Genomic DNA, 14,277 nt, shown 5'->3' with positions numbered 1-14,277 from the left:
AGTAACAAGCGGACGATATCATTAAGTGTCAAGTAATTTTGTACATTAAAATAAGTTGATTTTTGGTACATATGATATTAGAGTTTAGAGGAGAAAAAGAGACGCTAACTTTTAACTTTTAGCACTCTCAAGAATTGTGTAATACTAACCATAAGCACCAGCGCATGCCTAAGTTATTTTAATGGGAAGGCATTCACATATTTCAATGAATACAATCTCAAAACGAAATTGAAGATTAACCAAAAGCACCACAATGTTTGATAAGCTATATATTAGTTACTACAAATTGTGATTTATATTTTACTTTTAATAATCCGTATATAACAATGACATATTTTTTATCTAGATTTTGATTAACTCGTCTTGCTTTATTATATTAGTATCTAAAGTTTGAATCATATCTTATAATCAATTAAAAAAATTAATCAACAATGCAATAAGATAGAAAATGAATTTAAAGACTTTTTAACGGAAATTGCAATAGTTAAAAATTAATGTGCTTGAATCAATTATTAATTATTATAAACATAGCAATTAATATAATTCATTTCCGGTTTTATTTCTGAAATAAGTATTTATAATTATACCGTAACCTAATAATTAAAGATTCATTAATTAATATATACGCTAATGCTAGCCTCCCACGATGCACAGAAATAAAAAATTTCCCTTTTATTTTGACAAAAAGAAATATAAACTAGTTACTGCATAAATTCTTCCAACTTAAAAAAGGAAATTCCAAATCGTACGCCCCGGCGCACCCTATATGATTCCCCTCTCCCGCCATCACGAAACGGCCCACAGTATTTGTTCTCTCTCGCTCCTCTCTAAACTAAACTGCACGTATTCTCTCTTTAAAAGGAAGAGGAAAAAAATAAAGAATCCAAAATTCGACACCAAATATTCTTAAAAAAAGAAAAGAAAATAAATTGACAAATGGAGCTACCGGTGATAGATCTAGCACCGTATTTGGAGATCGCTGGGAATAGGGATGGTGAGTCAGCTAAGCGAGCGAGTGGACTCAGCGAGTTGTGCCGTGAGGTGAGTCGACTGCTTAAGGAAACGGGGGCATTACTGGTTAAGGATCCGCGTTGTACGGCGGAAGACAACGATCGGTTCATTGATATGATGGAGAAGTACTTCGAGAAGCCTGCCGAGTTCAAGCGCTTGCAGGAGCGTCCGTATTTGCATTACCAGGTCCGCCTTTTCTCTTTCCCTGTAATTATCTTTCATTATCTAATTTTTGTTCTTCTGATTTGTTTGGCCGCTGAAGAACATTCATTGGAATTTGGATGCTTGCTAGAATTTTGAACTAGCCGTATAGATTTTTTGTGTTGTGTTGTTTGGTTGAAATGTGTGGTGGAAAGCGAAACAAGTTCGACTGATTTATGGAAAAGAGTGGAAATTATTTCTGAAAAGTCGAAGATGCTTACTTCATTGCGCAGATAAGATTTTGGGAGAACATTCAAAGTTATATGTATACTTTAAAACTTTTTTCTCAGCGGCTTATTGAGGTCCTGCCCTATAAAGTACTTAAATATTATAAGTTGACTCAATTAGGTTCTTTTGGTTTCTCGCAATGAAACAAAAGAAGCTTACATCTCCACCTATATATTCTCCATAAAAAAATCAAGGGAGATCTTATTGTGTTGGTTTCTTAGTTCTTACTCGGATATTTGTTTGTTTCAGCAAAAACAATATAAATATTTGATTTAACTTTTTATCCAAATGGAGATTACAGGTAGGAGTAACACCGGAGGGTGTGGAAGTTCCAAGAAGCTTGGTCGATAAAGAAATGCAAGAGAAGTTAAGGGCAATGCCCAAAGAGCACCAACCATACACTCCCAAGGGGCCCGATCCCAAGTGGCGATACATGTGGAGAGTGGGGCCTCGCCCTTTGAATACCCGGTTTCAGGTCTCATATCTCTCTCTTCTCTTCTCTTCTCTTCTCTTGCAAACATGTTCAAATGATATGAAGGTTTATGCTGATTTCATTCTCTTCATATTTCCTCCATTGCAGGAACTTAATTCTGAACCTGTCATACCTGAAGGTTTCCCTGAATGGAAAGAGACCATGGACACTTGGGGATACAAAATGATATCAGCAATAGAGGTGAGTCGTTGTTGATTTGCTTGCCTTTATGTGATCCATTTTATCTGAAGACTAAAGTTAGTATGTTGCTATTCTTGCTTAGGCTGTTGCTGAAATGGCAGCAATTGGGTTTGGGCTGCCAAAAGATGCATTTACTTCCCTTATGAAGCAGGTATGAAATAATCAGTTTCAGATTGAACTTTTTTAGTATTCCTACATCAATATCTTCCTTCCAACTTACTGCTGTTCATTCTTGTGATATAAAGTATCTGGAATAATGGGAATGAGAAATGAAGATCATGAATGGTCTATTTAAAGCTTTGTTGGCCTGCAGGCCCACCAATTACTTTTCATGGTTTTCTCCCTTTCTTCCCTTTTTTTAGTGGGATCCATATATCTCTACTTTTTCATTGTGGGATAAGCAATATTAGTGCTACCTTGATGAGGTTCTTTGTTTCACTATTTTTTGTGGTAGTGATCTTGTTTTTTTGTCATGGTGTGTCATGCTATATATTCTTTGTTTGCAATAGAGTCATGGTGCACATTATATACTTTTTCATTTTTCACTGGGAAGCTTATCACTTATCTATATTTTGCACTTGACAAGGAATCATTTTTCCTTCCAAATCCAGGGGCCACATCTTCTAGCTCCAACAGGGAGTGACCTCAGATGTTATGGGCACGAGGGCACTGTGTTTGCAGGCTACCACTATGACCTTAACTTTTTAACTATTCATGGAAGGAGTAGGTTCCCTGGTCTGAACATTTGGTTAAGGAATGGGCAAAAGGTTGAGGTGAAGGTTCCTGTAGGATGTCTTCTAATTCAGACCGGAAAGCAGGTAAGAATGTGAGCACTGATGTCTATTGCTTAATGATAATGATGGTTATTGCTTGTGAACTAGTTGGCCAACCAAGTTGCTGTCTTTCTAGGTAAATGATGTAAAATATCCTCCAAAAAAAAAAGTCACATGTCTAGATGCCCTGTTCTAATGGTCAGAAAAGTTGGTTTAATATTCTGTATGGTGATTTTTCTGACTGATATTCTTTCATTGGCATCTCCCTTCATGTCTTAGTTATAGAAAGCATATGTAATTCTTTGTACGTTAAGATTGAGAGACATCATTGCTCACTGTAAATGGTCTAGTACCATAGATGGTAGAGAATATACAAATGTAAATGAAAGTGCGCAGTTAGAACAGCACAGCTTTTTGGGCATGAGCTAGAGCTACCCTTGCATACCTCAGCCATTGGACTGAGAATGAAAAACTAGAAATTCTTGGAGTTTTTAAATTGTCTTAGTTCCATCATTTTTTTGCCCGTAATTTTTGAAACTTTGTGGATAGTGATTTAATTAACTTCTTCCTTGGTATATTGAATTAAGCATCATGCATTACTCACAATAATTATTTCATTGTCACTCCTCTGTCCTGTGCAGATAGAATGGTTGACTGCTGGTGAGTGCACAGCTGGTATGCATGAAGTTGTTGTCACAAAGAGGACAATTGATGCTATAAAGTTGGCATCAGAGCAAAATCATAGCTTATGGAGAGTATCCTCGACAGTGAGTGAACTGAACCATATCTTAGCCATCAATTTAGCATTTGACAAACAACGGTTATGAGATATTTTTTGGTCTTGTGCAGTTGTTCGCACACATAGCTTCGGATGCAGTGTTAAAGCCTCTCGGCCACTTTGCAGAATCACCCCTTGCCAGCAAATATCCACCAATATGTGCAGGAGAATTTGTTGAACAAGAGCTTGCAGTAATTAATCTGAAAGGAAATAAAGGGGAATCATTATAAATTTGTTTCTCATTATATAATAAATCGTACACTATTGTTGTTCCAAAGATGCAAATAACATTTAAAGGGTATTTGGTTTAAATTATTTGCAAGAAAGGTGGTCGACATTATGGTATTTAAAATGTTACATGGTGTAATATTTTTGTTTATTCTTGCAAATTCATTTAAAATATAGAACATTGCTTTTTCAATTTCTATGTTCATTGTCTCAATGATTGTATTAGTGCATAAATTCAATTTTACATTGCCATTGTTCATTTAAATAATAATGATGCTGTCATTTCACTGTTGAATGGCATGGGCATAAATATTAAATTATCACCATTTTAATAACATGGATCCCAATTTGTTTTGCTTCTTTCTTTTTTGGTTGGGGTGTGGGGAAGGAGTGGGAGCAGTTATGCTAAGTGCATATCAACCTCTTATTATAAAGCATCCTGATTAGCTTGTGGCATGGTCAACATACAGCCAATTGATGATGAGAAACAGGTAATTTACTGAGTGTTTGGAAAATCAAGGAAAGCCATTTTGTATCCTGTGGCACAGATTTCTGATGCAGCAAAGTTGACCATGACAGGTATGCCTGAGAACAGCTGACTAACATAATCCATATCTTTTGCAGGGTTTAGCTCTCAGTAACCAATATCAGTATTACTCAAAATTTTAAAAGATAAAAGAGTCATGAACTTTTGGTTTACTAACTGTTTTAAAAGTTAAAAGAGTCAGTTTCTCTGTGAAAATCAGATCAAAAGCAGAATCAGCACAGAAATGGCACGAAATGTATGATCTGTGGTTAGGATAGAGGTACCTAATCGCATGACATGAGTGGCTTTCATATATATAGATGTCTGCTTGGCAAGACAATTTCCTTGTCAGAGGAAAGCATTCTAAGGGTGATTAAGTAGAGCTTAAATATGAAGCTTTTTGACTCCAAGGCTCTGCCATTTCTGGTTTTTGTGTCTGTCCTAACAGGTTTGCTGGAGCACAGTGAGGGCTCTGCTTGTAGCAGCACCTTCTTCTCAGCGCTCGTGCAGCTAATACCCTGCAGAGCAGCAGTTGCCCCCTTTAGCCCTATTCCACCAAATGAGGCCTGCTGCAATGCCATCAAAGCTCTGGGGCAACCTTGTCTGTGTGTACTTGTAAATGGCCCTCCCATATCTGGTGTTGATCGGAACATGGCCCTGCAGCTCCCTGAGAAATGCACTGCCAACTTTGAACCATGTATTCTTTCCTTCATTCCCTCTCTAATACTTATCCTAAAAGGATATTATAGTTCATGTTTTTCCTTATGCCAGCAAATTAATGATTCCTTAAAACCTTTTTCTGATGCAGGTGATATAATGAAGTAGATGCACGTGTGATTTTTATGAATAAGTTTGTGGAGAGCTCGTTAGTGCCTTTCCCAATTAGTACTATTGGTAGATTGCCCAAAATAAAGGATAGATGAAAAGTAGTATATGTAAGCTTGTGGGCTTGTGTTGTCAAACTTCTTCTTCTTCTTCTTCTTCTTGTTTCTGTTTGGTTGCAGATTAGAGTTTGTTTCGTTTGGTTAGAGTCCATTGGCTCTATTTTCTTTTATTATATGAATGTGTCTTCTTGCTCTATGGAGCTATGCTACGTTTTTAGAAATTCAGAAAGATACGCTTTCCCAGCCTTTATTCAGGCTAAATGCATACTTCTAGCATTAAATTTGTTATTAGTTATTACCATGTGGAAGCTAAAAATGAGTACAGGTACCGCTAGTATGACTTGAACAAATACAAATCACAAACTGCAATTTAGCCTACTTTGTATAATTGAGAAAATTTACTGGCAACTAAACAATCCCCGAACCATGTGAGAATTTATGAGTCAGATATAGATTACAAGCCAGATCTTCATGTAAAATACATTACATCATCGCAGGTTTGAACCAAAACCTATACACCAATCAACAGTAACAACTGAAATGTGACTACTTGATACACCAAATCTCTGCAAAGGATCCCTGGCCAGACACATAAAGATGGTATGATGCTATTAAAATTGGATGGATAAGACTCGCTGAAAGGAAGAGAGGGCACTTAGAGACGGGTGTTTCCTAACCCTAGAGACAGCACCATTCCCCATATGCATTAGTTGAAAGAAGGCGAAACTCCTAGGATGACACACAACAACTGGAACTCTTTCCTCCTGTTTCTGGCTCCTGTCCAGGGACGATGATCTTGGTTCCCTTGAGAAGTGATGCATTACCTTCAGATTCTTGTTCATCATTGGCTACCAGGTTTTTCTTGCTGATGATTCGGTATATTTCTGTTAGAACTGTAAGGAAAGCTGATTCCACATTGATGGCCTCAAGGGCTGATGTCTCCATGAAGAAGAGGCTTTCCCTTAGTGCAAATTCTTTAGCATCCTCTACGGGCACAGCTCGAAGGGAGCCAAGGTCCGACTTGTTGCCTACAAGCATTATCACAATATTTTTGTCGGCATGTCCACGCAGTTCCTCTAACCACTTTGCAACATGATCAAATGATGGACGCTTAGTTATGTCATAGACCAGCATTGCCCCTACTGCTCCTCTGTAATATGCACTTGTAACTGCCCGGTACCTGGGTGAACCACCAACACCACACATCGAACAAGAAAAAACTGATCTGATGTTAGGATGCTTTAATCATGTAAAGCATTAGAACACATTTGCAAAGAAAGAATTAAGGGACTCATCTCTGTTTGATCACCTAACAGAGTGTGATAGCTTTTCAGCAACAAAATCCTTTCCATATGCACATGCACTTACATCTCATTCATGTGCTACCCATCATATGTAAAGGAAGAATGTTCCTTAGCCCTTAATACATCCATGAATCATATATGGTTTGACAATTGAAGAAGAAAACGATCACAGGAGAATGAACAAGTACAGAGAATAAGCTACCAACTATAAGCTCATGGTATGATCCAGCTCAATCTCAAGATGATCAAAGCAGTGTAGGAAAAGGCAAGTTCTCAATGGTTGACAATGGGCATCATCCCAATTCCCACACACAGTAAATCATATTCATGTTTTCTGCTTTAATAAAGCTTAAGTGGTCCTCTTGTTACAGTGGATGCTGATGCATTTATGAGAACTCTGGAGGTAGAGGTTACATACCTCTCTTGACCAGCTGTATCCCAAATCTGAGCCTTGACGGTTTTGTGATCGATAAGCTGAGTTCTGGTTTGGAATTCGACGCCGATCGTCGCCTTGGAATCGATATTGAATTCATTCCTTGCGAAGCGCGCTAAGAGCTGCGATTTCCCCACTGCTGAGTCTCCTATCAGCACCACTTTGAACACGTAATCTATCTTCTGATTGAAATCCCTTTGCAAACTCGACATCTCTATCTCTATCTATCTTACGAATCAAACAATTCTCACTTGACACAAAATTTCAAGATTCTGCCCCGACTTGAAAAAACTCGATCGCTCGCTCGCTCGCTCGCTGGATTTACTACTGGACCCGACCCGACCCTGTGAGCGAGCTAACAATCACAGAGGCAGAGAGTTAACTTTCTAGGAAAGTTGAAGGCAAACATAGAAGAGAAAGAAAATTGAGCCTTTGACAATCGACGATGTGGCAGGCAGGCCGAAGAAGAGAATCAGACAGACTCTTCCAAAAAGGTAAAGGGCAAATTCAAAGCTAATTCTTTACAATAATATAGGAATAGTAAATATTTTATAAATTATTATTTTCACTATTCGCAAAGGTAATTATGTCACTATTCAAAGATAACTAATACTAGTTTAGAAAAAACAAAAATAACAGCATCTTTCACAAATAATAAATAATTAAAAGCTTTTGGGGGTGTAAATATATATACATATATATATATCTCAATAGGAATGTATCAAGCATTGTTTAGTATTGCTGTGGTCGACGGGACTTGTTATAACAGATTACTAGGCTTGTTACATTATTAAAAAGTTCTTTTCTTACTGGTAGTAACATGCTCATAACCAATTACGTCATGTCTCATCAATTGATTTAGGACATGGCCATGAGTTCATCATATATATCAAATCCACCCTTCAGTTTGTCATTTAAAATCAACAAAACTTGACTAGCATTACTTTGAGAGACGCGTATATACTGATCTTGCCCGACGGCTGGATGGGTCAACTGTGGTTGAAATGATAAAATTACAGAACAAACTCAACTATATATTATTGAGAGACTTGAATGTGAATACATTAATCAATAAGACATCGGCCTACTGGATCTGGATCTGGATCTGGATCTGGCTCAGGGTCTCACACAAAGGTTATAGCTGCAACCTACTTCACATGCTCAAGCTCTCAACATTTCTATTATTTCTCCAATGCGCTACAAATGACTAGTTACCCACTTTCTCCCCCTTCTCAACTATTGCTATCTGTACAGAAACTAATCACGTAGAAAGGTTAGAGTAGTGTTTCTGTTTACTAGAACACGAGCACTTTGCTTTAGTATCCGTGAGTGTCTGCAAGAAAAAGAAACAGCATTTTTGTGAGGAGGTGTTCTGGCTTCGAGTTTCATGTGAAAACTTTCTTTTGAGGCTGTGTCTTTTATTATATACCTTGACCTGCTTCTGAAGATCTTTAATGTACTCAACTGCCATGTCTAACATATCTGCTGTATTTGTTTGCTGCCAACAAAAAACAGAGAATTGAGTCCCTTTAAATCTTGTTACTAAGCTCTGATTATAGTCAGCATGTGTAGAATGACAGATGCAGGGTCTAAGCTACCTTCTCCATGTTCGGGAAAAGACCTTGCAGTTTCCTCATTCTTTCACTAATCCTCGTTCTTCTCACCTGGAGTTTGCATACCACAATGAACAGAGAATTAAAGACCCGCTCATGAATTAATATGAAAAACTCTGGAACATTTTCCAAGGCTGCTTCTTGTTTGGGTGGGAGTGGGACAGTAAGCTTATGAATCTGGAAACACTGAGAATATGAATGAAGAATGTTTAAATGATGAAATATACCCTCTCAGCAATGCTGCGTGGGTGAGTAGCACAGCCTCTTTTGGCTCGAATCTTGCAAGGGACCGAGCCTTGAAACTGCCAAAGCTTCTCTACAACAGCCATCTCCGCACAAGTCCTAGGCAAACTCAAATGGTGTGTCAAAGCAGTAGAACGGTCCCTGTAATCCTGATTATGATTAAAGTTTAATAATATCAGTATTCAAACAAATGTTAGCAGAATTAAGAAAACTCAAGCAATGAATTGAAAGTGCCAGCTACCTGAGTTTGTGATCTGCTTAAATTACGAAATAAGTCCCCATCACTTTCTCTGGCTCTCTTTAGGCCACTGAGTGAAGCATTATTCCAAGAATCGGTCCCCAAGTTTGACATGAAGTGCCCATTGCTACCATTACCATTGCCCAAGCTTCCAGTCTCAGGACCACTCACCCCCATGCTTTCACTCTCAACTTCAGGGATTCGAGGCATATGCCTTGAACATGAAGATGGCCCAGAGGAGTAGCTGATATGATTATTATACAACCTACCGCTACCATTAGATGTAGTTTCATCATTAGTACCATTGCAAGCCCGGAAAGTGCTCGCTTTTCCGATTACATTAAAACCTGCCGGTCATTAAGAATCGAGGTGATGATTAATAACCATAGCATCACCAAAGATGGATCAAGTTAAGAAACAATCAAAGCATAGGGAACCAGAAATTTACAAATTTCTCTCTGCATAGCTAGCATCTATATTAAATTTAGAACAACCCCAACCCAAATTCCTTTCTATTTATAGTTTTTCTCATCCTTTCATCCAAAGAATTTGCAAAATAAACATTTCCTTTCTCAGACTACAAAGAGCAAAAGTCAACTCTAATAACAGAAAGACTTTCATTAAATATCCATCTTTTGTAGCTTGAAGGAAGCATTGCTCCCAGGCAATCACATCGGAGATCAAAGCAATGCAAAAGTTTGTATGGATTGGCAACTTTCTCAAGAAACAGAGCATCAGAAGAAATTAAGATTAAACAAATAATCACACAAACTTGATTAAGAACGAGAGTGAAAGGAAAGTACCATTATCTACGCCAAGGTTGGAGAAAAATTCTGCAGGGGAGCTGCTTTGCCTAACAAGATTGGAGCCATTTTCATTACCCGGCTTTGCTTGCATCGAATTCTCCAATCCCAAAGAGCTACTAAGACCAAATGAACTCTCCATGCTATTAGCAACACTAACTGTATTATCATTTGCCAAACTATGCACTGGTAAGCTTTGATACATCATTTCTGAACTATTAGAACATCCATTCTGTTGAGAAATAGGCAGCGACTCTTCTTGCTTCACAGATTTCTCTCCATATTCTTGCATATCATGACAACTGGAATTACCCGAACCATTACAGGACAACATAAAGAATGTTTCCATTTCAGGACTTGAAGATCGGACATCGCGATAATCTTCGAATCCGATTGCACTTGCGGTGACACCACCATTCACAAGGTTCTCAAGGAATGAGCCTGGCGCTGAGCGATAGCGCATTAGACCAGCATTATGCTGGTGATTTTGTTGAAGATAGTAACTTGAATCCGTGAATTCTTGCTTCTTTCTCAATTCCCCATCTGGAAACTTGAAATTAGAGCTGTATAAAACACTCATGTCTTTCGAGGATTCCTGTGAACAACCAAAAACATACATCAATGATAATTGAGCTCCAACCATTTCTTTTCCTTTTGTGTTTGATTACATGCTAAGCTTGAAGCACCGATTCTTTAACTAATGAATGAAAAAGAAAGTAATACCGTATCCAATGTCCACACCTGATAATTTCTATAAAAGATTCCAATTATGAAGGTTGCTTTATCTTCTTAAGTTCCCAACTTCAAAACTTTGCTTAAACTTCTGGAGGTTGCTTCTTCAAAATTGGAGGAAAAACCCAAGAGGAAACCTGCTTCTTCAAGCTAAATTGGCCGAATAGCTGCCAAAAGAAAAGGTAAAAGAATTGACATTTCAGAGAGACTCCCCATGGAAACTTGTTGCATTCACACCACACCAGCCCTGAGATACTACTGCTCAAAGTTAAAGATTAAGTTCCTAAATTAAACACTAAAACATATAGGGAATGAATGGAAAAGTGTACAAGAAAAGTAAACCAGCTTTTCATTAGATTAGGATCTTTCTTGAATTTTGTTCCTTTTCCATGAAAACAGCTTCAAGACGAAGAGAAAAGAAGACATATGTAAAGTACATGTATGTTCAGGTATTCCACAAGAGGAAGCAGCACTTGACTGCCAAAGAAAAAATTGGATTTTGATCATTCAAAACACCTTCAGATTTGTGGGTCTGAATCTAAACTCCAAAACCCTTTTTTCTTTTTTTTTTTCTGCAGAGAACACTGAAATCAATAAAAGACCAAAAAGAGAGGAGAACTAGAAAGGGCAGGGAGCGAGAGCATAGAGCGGCAGAGGCAAACAATCTTGTCTCCCCTTGAGGTACACTTATAAACTAAACTATTTCCTAAACACCCTTAACATGGGGTACTTATAGCAGACAAGCCATTGATGATGTAATGTGGTCCCTGTAACATCACATGTAATGCAATGTAAGCAGATAAGATGCATAGGCTGACTAAACTACCCTGAAATGGAGTTTTAAATTACTGGGTCTGGGTTAAGCCGTTTCAAGGATATGTCAGCCAGCCAGCATCTGTTTGTGGAAACAGACAGTGATGTTTTGTGCATACGGTACTGCTACTGCTATATTATTTTCGTGTGGTGGGTTTGTTTCAAAGTCTCAAGAAAACAACCTTATCTAGGCTTGAAAGCATATGATGCTTTACTTATGGGTCAAGCCAGGCGTCTCAAGTCTAAGATGGAGGGTTAAGCAAATGCTCGTGGGGACTACAACGTGCCGTATCAATTAATAGCGACGGCTTTGGTGGTGTTCTTTGGGTCAAAGGAAGAGGGAACCTCAATCTGTAGCAGCTGTGCTGCTGCACATTAGACTCTTGTATTGTAGGACTCTTGTAATTACTAGGAATATAATATTAAGCAGCCTTATCCATATACAAATTTCTGCTGCAGGCTCATAGTTTCTTGGATGAGCTGTATTCACAGCGGTTTTGAGATCAAACTCATCCACTCTGTGGTTTTGTAAAACCTGGTTTGGGAGTTCCTGCTGACTGCCGATCAGAATATATATTATGCATGCAATATTTTATATAAAATAAAACGATAAAAACTCCTTTTTTGTTCTTGAGTTGTTCACAAAAGCATGGGAACTGGGGAGTGGTATTGACATACCGCTAAAGGGTTTTGTTGGTCGACTGCCAAACGTACAAAATACAACTTAGTACTTGAGTCCGTAATAGTATTACTATTCCTCACTTCCTTGCAGCCCCACATGTTCAAGTTAATAGCCTCTCCCAGCTTTATGTTCACACTCAACAAGGATTGACTGTCTGCTTTTTCTTTTTAATATATACATATAAATGGAATATGATTGTGAAAGAAGAAAAACTTCATTTCCATTTATATCTATCAGGTTCAGGCCACATTAATTCCTTGGTTGTCTATGATTTCTGGGCTTTCAGGAAATGAAATGGTATATGGATCGAGTAGTAATCATTTTCCGGAGAGAAATATGAAGGGCTAATTAGACCAAAATACAACCAAAAAGAAAAAAGCTAGCATTGATCAAAAATCAACTTGATATAATCAAATACATATATGATTAATTAAAATCGATATCTAATGGGTCAAAAGAAAAGAAATTCCGCTCTTGCTCGGAAGATTCACATGTATTAGCAATACATTAAGAACTTCTTAGGTGCATATTATTATTATTATATATATATATATGTATATAAACTGAACATATCTTGAAAATAAACCAAAAAACGAACTTCACATTGATTGTATACGTTGACCATTATTTTTCTTAGGCAAAAAGTCTAGTTATTGTGTGGTGTAGATATAGCATACGTTAATTCCATTTGGATATTTATTTGTTGAGAGTAGACATTATTAATTGTTAATAATAATATATATAGGCACCCCACAAAGATTCAAGATTCAATGCATTGGCAGGATAAAAGGACAAAATAAGAAAGGGTCTTGGTCAAGGTAATTATTAATTGATCCCTACCCTTAACTTATCACACCAAAATTAAGCAAAAGCGGTGCTGTCGTTTAATCTAATGAAAGAATAGTTTACAAGTGGTTTTGCATTACATATATAATCAACATTCAAAGGAGAATTGCTACTATTAATTAAAGCTATTTCCATCACCAAAGTGCTCAAAATAATTAAGCCCCACGCTAATCTCGTGACCTTAGCTAGCTATTTAGTTATTTATGTTCAATGAATTGTCCATATATGGCTGATGGCTCCTGCACCAGTTGACCTTGCATGCAAATGTCAACCCTCTCAAGTCTTGATGAAACAAAGTCATATCGATCCACACATTCATCCAAGTTCCCAGAACAGAAAAGGGGGGGTCGTCGACCGACCTTTGACCATCTTCATCTTCTTCTTCTTCATACAGAGCTGCGCTAGCTGGTTTACATCCAGCAAATTACAGCTTGCCAAGAAGTCAAAATTAGGTTTAAACCATTTAAATTTCAATAAAGTTGTGGCGCCTAGACATGGTTTGAAGTTTGGAAAATGGCATACCCAAGTAATTAGTTTTACCAGTTTCCTTTGACATTATTTGGTTATTTACGGTTTAGGAAAGATCCAAACAACTACTTTATATATGGAGTTTCCCATTATATCATTTTTTCAGCGACCATATATATATATAAAACTTGTTAACAAGTTTTGATGAATTTATTCAGCAAATTATTAATACCCAACAACGAATCATTCGGGTTTGACATAAACATTGATTAGGTCAGGAGAGGCTAATCTAATTCAACGTAACCCTGACGACCACCAATGCACAGCAAACATTTTACGACCAAGTCCCGTATATATACATCACATCTTGAGACGATTCTTTACCCTTTGGTCAGTCTCACTTTTACCCCCCAAGACTTATTATTATTATTATTATTATTTCTCTCTACAAAATAATAAGGTCATTCCATGACCATGTAAAAGATAAAACAGCCCAAAAAGGAAAAAGAAAAAAAGGCCAATTATTTGATTATCTTTGGCTCCACAATTAATTATATTAGTCATTCGTCCAATTCGACTCCTTCAAATTGAAGCTAGCGTATGATATTAAGTACGTACGTAGTGCATGTCATACTCCTTCCCCGCTCGTCTCACATTCCATTTTCTTGGAAACTTTCCTCTTTTACCATGATTCATGCATTTTTCCAGCAAACTGTGATCACTTCAACACATACAAACAAGCTGACGAGTAGTAAGCTTTAATTTCTCCCTAATTTAATTATGCAGTGCTTGCTGCTACT

At 37.4% G+C, this 14,277-nt stretch overlaps 4 protein-coding genes across 8 annotated transcripts; 2 read left to right on the top strand and 2 right to left on the bottom strand.

Annotated features, from left to right (window-relative positions):
• The first annotated feature begins 719 nt into the window (after positions 1-719).
• On the top strand, positions 720-4,085 carry LOC18614664 (2-oxoglutarate (2OG) and Fe(II)-dependent oxygenase superfamily protein). The gene is given in 8 exon segments (XM_018128579.2): positions 720-1,197; positions 1,742-1,915; positions 2,021-2,113; positions 2,196-2,264; positions 2,725-2,931; positions 3,528-3,653; positions 3,736-3,807; positions 3,809-4,085. Coding segments are annotated over 8 exon segments (1,053 nt in total). The 5' UTR covers positions 720-936; the 3' UTR covers positions 3,860-4,085.
• A 140-nt stretch (positions 4,086-4,225) lies between these two features.
• LOC108663557 (Bifunctional inhibitor/lipid-transfer protein/seed storage 2S albumin superfamily protein) lies at positions 4,226-5,331 on the top strand. Of its 2 annotated transcripts, XM_018128601.2 has the most exons (3): positions 4,226-4,471; positions 4,867-5,115; positions 5,227-5,331. In XM_018128601.2, the coding sequence occupies exons 1-3, from the start codon at positions 4,465-4,467 to the stop codon at positions 5,241-5,243; spliced, it is 273 nt and encodes a 90-aa protein (XP_017984090.2). In that variant the 5' UTR covers positions 4,226-4,464; the 3' UTR covers positions 5,244-5,331. The 2 variants fall into 2 exon arrangements, with proteins under 2 accessions (XP_017984090.2, XP_017984084.2); XM_018128595.2 differs by having other exon boundaries at positions 4,226-5,115.
• Positions 5,332-5,658: 327 nt separating this feature from the next.
• RABA4C (RAB GTPase homolog A4C) lies at positions 5,659-7,553 on the bottom strand. The gene is made up of 2 exons (XM_007052521.3): positions 7,025-7,553; positions 5,659-6,482 (listed from the first exon to the last, which is right to left on the bottom strand). Exons 1-2 carry the CDS (start codon positions 7,249-7,251, stop codon positions 6,032-6,034), a joined length of 678 nt encoding a protein of 225 aa, XP_007052583.3. The 5' UTR covers positions 7,252-7,553; the 3' UTR covers positions 5,659-6,031.
• A 499-nt stretch (positions 7,554-8,052) lies between these two features.
• On the bottom strand, positions 8,053-11,374 carry LOC18614662 (transcription factor bHLH130-like). 4 transcript variants are annotated; one of them, XM_018114258.2, is made up of 8 exons: positions 10,998-11,374; positions 10,678-10,835; positions 9,937-10,531; positions 9,137-9,480; positions 8,880-9,044; positions 8,638-8,703; positions 8,469-8,537; positions 8,053-8,372 (listed from the first exon to the last, which is right to left on the bottom strand). In XM_018114258.2, exons 3-8 carry the CDS (start codon positions 10,514-10,516, stop codon positions 8,301-8,303), a joined length of 1,296 nt encoding a protein of 431 aa, XP_017969747.2. In that variant the 5' UTR covers positions 10,517-10,531; positions 10,678-10,835; positions 10,998-11,374; the 3' UTR covers positions 8,053-8,300. The 4 variants fall into 4 exon arrangements, with proteins under 4 accessions (XP_017969747.2, XP_017969748.2, XP_017969749.2 ...); XM_018114259.2 differs by having other exon boundaries at positions 11,011-11,374; XM_018114260.2 differs by having other exon boundaries at positions 11,106-11,374.
• Between the last annotated feature and the right edge of the window lie 2,903 nt (positions 11,375-14,277).

Source organism: Theobroma cacao, chromosome 1 (assembly GCF_053813885.1).
Source record: "Theobroma cacao isolate CCN51 chromosome 1, ASM5381388v1, whole genome shotgun sequence".
In the NCBI taxonomy this organism is placed as follows: domain Eukaryota; kingdom Viridiplantae; phylum Streptophyta; class Magnoliopsida; order Malvales; family Malvaceae; genus Theobroma; species Theobroma cacao.
Note: the sequence above shows the minus strand (reverse complement) of the source record. Positions and strands in the feature narration are given on the sequence as shown.

Bases quoted from the DNA above. Each gene is read 5' to 3' on its own strand.
- LOC108663557 (XM_018128595.2), top strand. From the start codon at position 4,809: ATGAAGCTTTTTGACTCCAAGGCTCTGCCATTTCTGGTTTTTGTGTCT.
- RABA4C (XM_007052521.3), bottom strand. From the start codon at position 7,251: ATGTCGAGTTTGCAAAGGGATTTCAATCAGAAGATAGATTACGTGTTC. The intron at 6,483-7,024 runs GTATGTAACCTC...TGGTTCACCCAG, and splicing joins GATACAGCTGGTCAAGAGAG to GTACCGGGCAGTTACAAGTG.
- LOC18614662 (XM_018114258.2), bottom strand. From the start codon at position 10,516: ATGAGTGTTTTATACAGCTCTAATTTCAAGTTTCCAGATGGGGAATTG. The intron at 9,481-9,936 runs GTACTTTCCTTT...AATGACCGGCAG, and splicing joins CAACCTTGGCGTAGATAATG to GTTTTAATGTAATCGGAAAA. The intron at 8,373-8,468 runs GTATATAATAAA...TTTTTCTTGCAG, and splicing joins ATCTTCAGAAGCAGGTCAAG to ACACTCACGGATACTAAAGC.